General features: G+C 31.8%; 1 protein-coding gene across 1 annotated transcript in view; it reads left to right on the top strand.

Moving 5' to 3' along the window:
- ADGRG6 (adhesion G protein-coupled receptor G6) overlaps positions 1–8,753 on the top strand; it is a 132,018-nt gene that overhangs the window by 79,138 nt on the left and 44,127 nt on the right. The window contains exons 7-9 of the mRNA XM_023183761.1: positions 1,766–1,851; positions 4,413–4,465; positions 5,406–5,468. Of these exons, the coding sequence (XP_023039529.1) occupies positions 1,766–1,851; positions 4,413–4,465; positions 5,406–5,468 (202 nt within the window). The remainder of the gene's footprint in view (positions 1–1,765; positions 1,852–4,412; positions 4,466–5,405; positions 5,469–8,753) is intronic.

Raw genomic sequence — 8,753 nt, forward strand, 5'->3', positions numbered from 1 at the left:
TGCAATGGGGTTTGCATTCCTATAAACCCATTGTAAGCTGAAAATACTGGAAAATATCAAAAGTCAAAAATGCATTTAATACACCCAACTTGCTGAACATCATAGCTTGCTGAACCCACCTTAAACATGTTCAGAACACTTACCTTAGCCTACAGCTGGGCAAAATCATGTAACACAGTCTATTTTATAATAAAGTGTTGAATATCTCATGTACTTTATTGAATGCTAAACTTGAAAAATGAAATGGACATATAGGTACTAGAAGTACAATTTCTACTGAATGCCTTTTGTTTTCCTACCATCGTAAAGTTGAGTGCTGATGAACTGTAAGTAGGGAACCTTCTGTATAGTCACAGAATATTACTAGGATCTTGAAATAACTGTTTGACCCTCACAATTTGAATTTCCTCCCAATCATTCAGAACATCTGTGATTTGATACGATGAGATCTACAGTGTAAAAGTTGTCTTTATATGTATTATTATGTTTTATATGTTCCTCCAAGTATTTTTCATTCAGAACATTTTTTTAAAGGAATATAAAAGTCAAGATCATTAAAATACTCGAAGAATTTTAGAAGTCAAAATAAATAGTATGCATAAATTAAATTCGCCTGTGCTTGGACTTGTGCCAGTTTTATATATTTATATTACTACATCCAGAGGCAGCAATTTATATTATTTAGCACAAGACTCTGACACTTACTGGAAAGACATTCCTTTGGTAGTGGGACTGGAATTTGCATTTTGGTAGATTTGGAAATTCCCAGAGGCTAACTTTTACATTTTTTTTTCTACTGCCTCCCCACAAGTTTTACTGTTTTCTTCAACATTGCTATAATTATATATTTCTATATTTGTGTGCCTATTTTACTTAAGACTTACCTAAACATAAGCATGAAGAAAGATAATCAACAATGGAGATTCAAAAATTGTTCTCTCTATAACCTACCATATTTTAAAAGGGTATTTTTCTCACTAGCTACTTTGACTAAAGCACCCATTTACAGCTATTCAGCAAACCCTTGCTAGTGAGTTTGATTTTTATTTTAAAAAATCAGTTTACTTTAAAGATTTCCCCCAACCCCCAAAAACAGAATCTTCTTTATAATAAGGTTTTCTTTTTAAAATGAATTAGTTCAATGAAAATTCTGCCTGCAAATATTACTTATTTTTTTCCTCTGCTATAAATGAGCATATTTAAGAAATTTTGTTGAAAAGTCTGGTGAAATGCCGCCTAATAGTTTAATAGACATGCTGTATTAAGCAGGGGAAAGAGAGGAAAAGGAGAGGAATTAGAGTAGTAAGTATGTGTATGCCTGTTCTACTTTTTCAAGTTAATTCCTCCACATGATTTCATTCAAGTTTTCACATCCCAAACTCTTTATCATTCCTTATAATGCGCAGAAAGCATAATGCCTTGTTATCAGAAGTCAAATTGTACATGAAAACAGTTAACACATTACAGACAGTAGATATCAGAAATCTATAAAATTAAAAAATATGAAGAAACATATACAAGTAATAAGAGTAAGCTAATTGATAACTATTTCTAAGAAGTTGGAGGGTCAAAAAGCTTAACATCAAAATATTTCATATTTGTTTTGCCTATGTAGAAGGTGTTTTTTTAACTTATATTGTAAATTATGTGATTATGAATAAAACTATATGATTATATGACTTACATGATCATAACTTTAAATTGTTTGATAATTATATAACTACAAAAATACAGTTAATGGACTAATCCTATTTCCAATGGGCAGATGGAATTATCTATAGAATATCCGTAGTGATTCAAAACATCCTTCGTCACCCTGAGGTAAAAGTACAGAGCAAGGTGGCAGAATGGGTAAGTGAGCTTGTAACTTTTCTTTTTTAAAAAAATTCTTTAACTTCTGGGAATCTGGAAAAGACTAGTTAACTGAATCCACAAATTATACTGAAACACAGATGGTATTCATTAGAAATACATAAGTAGATGTGTAAGTTGTTGTCTTTATGCATAGGAAGAGAAGTACATTTGAATAAAGGATAAGAACTGAGCCTAGTAGAATATCAGTGTCTTAAATAAGAAAAGTATTGCACAAATGGAAATAGATTTTGGTGGCAACAGTTATCTTTATTTCCTATTAGATCCATATATTTTCTACTATATTTTTAAACAGATTCTTTTAAGAAATTGTTTGAATGCTTGGTCAAAACCAACAAGTATGAAAAAATGCATTATGAAAGTCTTCCACCCATCCTTGCTGCTCATCTGCGTGGAACCAACCCAATAACCAACAGCAAATAGGAAATCACTGTTAGTTTTCTCCGCTTTTTCCAGATATCTTGGTGCACATGAAAGAAAATTAAACTATAGATTCTTACTTTCTTTTTACACTAAAAGTAGTATACTTTACATACCATTCTATACCGTACTTATTGTTGCTAGATTTGCAACATTAGAGAACTTTATGTTTTTTTTTTGTTTTGAAAAAACAGTGCATACTCTTTCATTATGTGGCTGTTCAATCATTTATTTAGCAGATCTTCTGTTGATGGACAGTTAGACTGTAATTTAACCAGTATTCTATTGATAAACATTTTGTAGCTTTCAATTTAAAAAAATTAACATTTTATTTTCTTCTTTTTCTTACAAATACAACACATGGATTTTTTCATTTTCTTCTTCACAATAACAATCTCAAAAATTTTATTTTCCATAGGTTTCTATTCTATTATTTCATTTCCTACCTACAGCATACTATGAGACTTCATACTTCTTTTTATATATAATGCTGTTACGGTTCAAACATTTTTTTTGAATTGAGTCACTATACATTCTAAAATAAGAAAAATGGGTTTTCATATATATTTGGTGTTTGATAAATGTGTCATTGGTAGCAAAAGAAATTTTACACATTGAGAGGAAGTGGTAGCTACACACACACACACACACACACATCTATATATATTTGAAAAATAAGTGATAGAAAACAATCTTCATTTTAAAGACAGTACTCTTTAAAAAAAAGTTGTCCATAGGTAACAATAGTAGGTAATTAACTCTGTTACAAAATTGGTGAGAAAGGTGAAATTCTCTATTGAAATAAAAGAAAAATACTACTGTTGATTTTTGGGAATGCCACATTGAGTTTAGTAACTCATTCAAACAGTAGGAGATATGTTTAACCTCTCAATGGAGAGAGCAGGCAGCAGAAAGAGTATATTCTTTCTGTGTATCCCATTTTCTTTCCAGCGTTGTTCTTTTTGTTTGAAGTCAGAATGATTTCAGAAGATAAAATTCTTTATTTTCATTCTCAAGTAAGCTACTGTTAGCTTATTTGTGCAAATAATGAGTAATGTTATTAATCTGAAATTAGCATTCATTAGAAAGTTTGTGCTAGATAAGGTATAAGCTTACATTTATATTTACTTCATGCATGGTTTTCAACATAGCTTTATTTTCATCTGCAGCTAAACTTTACTAGACATTTTTGTTTAAAATGCAAGATACCAAAGCAGATACTTGATAACAGAGAAAATATAAATGGTGTACCTGTTTCAAATTACTACTATTTACAATTTTAAAATAATTTAACACGTTTTTTGCCAGGATTCCCTAAAACTTACATTCAGTTTTAGAAGTGCTTAAAAGAAAGGCTATATGAAACAAATGTGTATATGAAACAAGGCCTAAATCACCCTTCGGAGATGACATGCAAATAGAAGGCTCTCATGTCAGTGAGGGAATCCTGTTTTGCAATTGTATCAGAAACTGCATCATGGAAGCTTCTTTATATTGGAGGAATTCATTGCTTCATTAAAAATTCTTATGCTGAGACCATAAAGACTGCTAAATAACCACATAATAAATACATAGTTCCAATAGCATTGAACTTATTTTATTTTTACATTTATATTGTTAATTTATAATTTTTCTTATTACTAATATTGTGAGATGGTAATTACTAGAAACATGTTTTAGTGTACCTCAGTGTTTGTTGAATGAAGAATAGAGAAGGTATTTATTGTGCAAATCTTCTTTAATACGAGGGCTAGAGAGGAAATGATAGTTTTCCAAACAGACTTAGGTTCCAATCTGGCATCTGCTACTGCTTACTTGGATGATCTTGGGCAAACCATTTCTTCTCTGTAAAAGCTCAGTTTCTTTATATATAAGACTGTGGGGTATGTGGGGATAATACCTATTGCATTGGTTGTTGTGAGGATTGAAAGGAATAACATTTATCAAATTCTTGGTATACAATGATCCATTAACTGTCACCTTTACCTTTCACTCCTCCAACTCTTCAGGATTTTCCCAGAACCTTCTCTCAGTAGCAACTTATGTTTTAGGCAGAAACTTGATTTAGATATATTTTTAAGGTATTATCAAAACTCATCCTTTTCCATTGTGTTTTCCAGCTCAATTCAACCTTCGAAAATTGGGACTACACAGTTTATGTCATTAATATCAGGTAAGACAGAATAAATAATTTGATAAATTAAAAGTATTGTCTAATTTAATGCTACTATTTGTCTCGCTGATTGTACCAAAATATACATACAAATACACACAGCTACCATATGCATAATCTTTCTAAAACAACTGTATTAGTTCATTGCACAAAAACCCTCAATGCTGTAGTGATGGTTTTAAAATGTTTTGATCATGCATTCCAGTTGATTTGTATTTGTTTTTTTTTTTTTTGATTTGTATTTGTTTTAAATGAAAAGTGTGTTGTATGTTTGTGTAGCTGAATCAGTATATGTTATAATGTGTCAAAAATTAAAACTGGATAATTAAATATAAATAGAAGTTGTTAGTCTCTTCTCACACCCTGGTGGATCACCTAGAGCACCCCCTGGGTTGTGTGTACCCATTTCAAGACCACTTTTTTTTCCAGATCTAATCTCTTACATCGACAGTCTGATTGCAACCTAACTTTTCGAAATTATCTTTCACTGTATTTATATTTAGTTCCTCCACTAATCTTCAGCAATTTGCGTTGTCCATATATCCTCCTGTGTACCTTGTTTTCACAGTTCTATACCTGAACTAGTTTTCTAAAGTGTATGTCATGACCCCTAAACATATATTCTGTGAAGATAACAGATTTAATAACACAGAAAAGGGGTCATATAAGTTCAGGAAGTATGTTATTATACAAACTGAAGCAGATTTTTTATCAGAATGTCTCAATTTCTTTAGTGTGATAATATGAATTGTGAATCTTCAAAACAGAGCAAAGCACACAGTTGCCTAGCTTTATGAAAGAAGTTAGAACCTCAGGACACACATTTGGAAATATTGGCTTAGAATTCCCATTCTGTCTCTTTATTTCAAGTCCCCAAATTTTATTGTTGATGATGCAGTTGGTGAGGTGGATTAATGAATATATGTATTTGTGTTTTTAGTTTTCACCTGAGTGGTGGAGAGGACAAGATTAAAGTCAAGAGAAGCGTTGAGAATGAGCCAAGGTAACAGGACAAAGTCTTATAAAGAGTGTAACATTCTTTCTCTTGCTCACTACTTTATCTGGTAGAGAAATGAAAACAATTAGGTGGGAAAGAAAATCTTAATCACATAGCACAGTTATTTCTTTAGCACTACTGTACACTACTTTTTTCTTGTAGTTAAAACTGTAATATAACAAACTGGGTAGTAATGTATATCTGACGAAAAATAATTGAGAAATAGGGCATTTAAAATGAATGGATTATTATTTTTAGTATTTCCAGTTTATTTATGATAACCCATTGCCTCTTACTTGAAATTGCAAAGGTACCTTCAAAGAAAATAGCTTTAAATAAAATGTTTATGTATGATAACATCTAATAATATGGATAATAGATGCCAAAATGTTTTCAGCATTTAAAGGTATTAGCTAATTTTCTGAAGTCTCCATTTTAAAATTTATATCAGGATCATGCTTTAATCATGCAGGTAATTTAATTGATATGTCCAGCATATATGACCAGTTGGCATGTAAGGACCAACTGTTTAGAGTACTGTAAAGCAAAAGAAAACCCCTAAACTTCCAAATGGAATACATTGAGTTGTATTTAGGTTATTCAGGTCATGTATTGCATCTCTGTAGATTTTTTTTTTCTTGAGACAGAGTCTCACTTTGTCACCCAGGCTGGAGTGCAGTGGTATGACCATCACTCACTGCAGCCTTGAACTCCTGGGCTCAAATGATCCTCCTGCCTCAGCCACCTGAGTAGCTGGGACTGCATACATGTGCTACCATGCCTGGCTAATTTTTAAAATACTATTTTTGTAGAGACTGGGTCTCACTGTGTTGCTCAGGCTCATCACAAACTCCTGGCCTCATGTTATCCTCCTGTCTCAGCCCCCCAGAGTGCTGGGATTACATGTACAGGCATGAGATGTTATATCTGGCCTCCATAGAATTTTTAAAAAATTTGTTGTAAAGCAAAAGTTTCTATAAGTCTTGCTGGATCTCAATAGACTGAATTGATATTAATGGACATATAGCCCTGATGATGGAGCCTGCTTCTTTTCAGGTGATATCTTCTTACTATGAGAAGATAAAATTTCATATGAGAATTGACCAGAGAGCTTTTCTTTTCTTTTCAATTCAAAACTAGAGAAACAAATGTTTTGAAAGTTATATTGAAAGATGTCATTTTTGTATACATATTAAATGGACTGGATTGAGTCATCTGATTAGGGAAACTTGTTTTTATTTTCTGGTATTTTTTCTTTATGATATGAAAACACAGTTGTATATTTCAGTACTGTATTCTTGAAGGTGACAAAACTCTTCTCCACTATTTAACCAAATAATTTTTTTCAATCCTTTCTGTTAGGTCATATTGCATCTTCAGTAATGGATCCAGCAGCAATCAGGATCCCTTTGCTGGACACTTTGTGTAGCAATTGGGACAGCCCTGGATTTGGTAGATATAGCCAGTGGTATACCTTCTTCAGGCAGTCAACATTCGCTTTTTAGTTTACTTACTGTGGTTCTTCTGCTACCTGGTGATACTAAAGTCAGCCATCGTTAGTACATGTCAGCACCTCAGAAACTCTTCTTGAAGGACATTTAAATTCATGGGATTTCAGTTTCCTGGTCTGTCAAAGCAATGAGTAATTTTACAGAAAATTATAGGGAGAATGAACTGAAACAGTGTATATAGCAAAATCCACATATTTAGGGTTTTTTTTGGTGTGAACTCTTGTCATTATTTAATATTTATGTTCATAGCCTTTCTTGCCTCTCTTTTTTCTATTCTCTATGGCTCTTACCCTCATTGATGAGGCTTTATAGTCTCAGTTTTTCTCAAAACCACAATCTACTACTTTTACACACATTCTTTTTTAAAAAAAAAAAACTTTTCCTTTCAATTTGATTGTATCACTTAACACAGACCGTAGCTTCAGATAATGCTATCATACTCTATTGCCTAGACAGACAGGAAACCAAAGCCACAGAGAGGTTTTTTTTTTTTTTTTTTTTTTTTTTTTTCCTTCCAAATAAAGAATGGCTGATAGTAACAACAGATAGAATGTGACTTTGTAGAACCATAAAATAGTTTCAGTTTTCAGGATGAGAGAGGAAAACACACAGATAAGACCTGTGAAAATGTATGGCTCTTCCTGACTTCTTGGGTTTGGGTATTCAATATCACCCACAATACTTTGGGCTAATTATGTTCTCAGTATTCAAGACAAGTAAAAGGTCACTTTCCCAGCCGTAAGTTCTCACCAGCTGGAGTGGTGAAGCTTGTCTTCAAACAATGATTTAATCAAGGGATACTTTTTCAAGAGCCATTTTAAAAATTGTTAAGCTATCATAGTCACATCTATATTCACAGCTATCATTATAGTCATTATGTTTGCCTTATCCTGAAATATAACTTACATATGAATGGTAAGCAGTAGATCATTTTAGAGAGAGCTTTTCAGAGTTAATTATGAGAAGAGTAGAGCACCTTTTCCTTGAGATTAGCACAGATATTTAGGAAAGAAAACCGGAGCTATTCTTTAATTTCATCTAGCCTTGAATAACAAATATTTCACATATTCCTTCTTATTTTTTAACACCACAAATAAATTACTACTATAACAAATACTTATTAATATTCATAGTTTCATAAATAAAATATGCCACTGCCTCTCCACTGGGCATTCCATAACTAGTTTAACAACAATATTACCACTTTGTCTTTGGTATGTGGAGAGTAACTGATCTCAATAATATAACATCTTATATTATTCATTTCTCCTCTGAATATGAAGAAGAAACAAAATTTTTTTGTGAATCTAGAGCCTTCACATATAAGCAAAAGAAATTCTCCTCTACCTGACAAAATAATGTTCTTACTTTTACCTCAGTGTTAAATTAATAGTTTTGTTTTCTGCTTTTGACTATAGCTGTGATTGTAGTTGAACAGAAAATTATATTACTTTAAATTATAGGACCAAAAGTTTTTAACAGGGCTTTGGAGATACATTTCTTTACTTCCCATAGAGGTATTTCCTTTTTAAAGATCTTCAAGGTCAACCATTCTATAACCTTCTAAAGTAATATGCTGGGCAATCACAGAGTCGATTTTGATTATTTATTTTGTGAAACTTTTTACCATACAAAGTACTTGCAAATGCTTCATGGAGATAGAAAATTATTTCTTGCTATTCTGAAGAAATTGTACCACATTCATAAATAGTAACACCCTTTATAGTGTTAGTAATTAGAAATAGTTAATTTCTTTTTTTTTTTTTTTTTTTTTTTTTTT

Source organism: Piliocolobus tephrosceles, chromosome 5, assembly GCF_002776525.5.
Source record: "Piliocolobus tephrosceles isolate RC106 chromosome 5, ASM277652v3, whole genome shotgun sequence".
Classification (NCBI taxonomy): Eukaryota; Metazoa; Chordata; class Mammalia; order Primates; family Cercopithecidae; genus Piliocolobus; species Piliocolobus tephrosceles.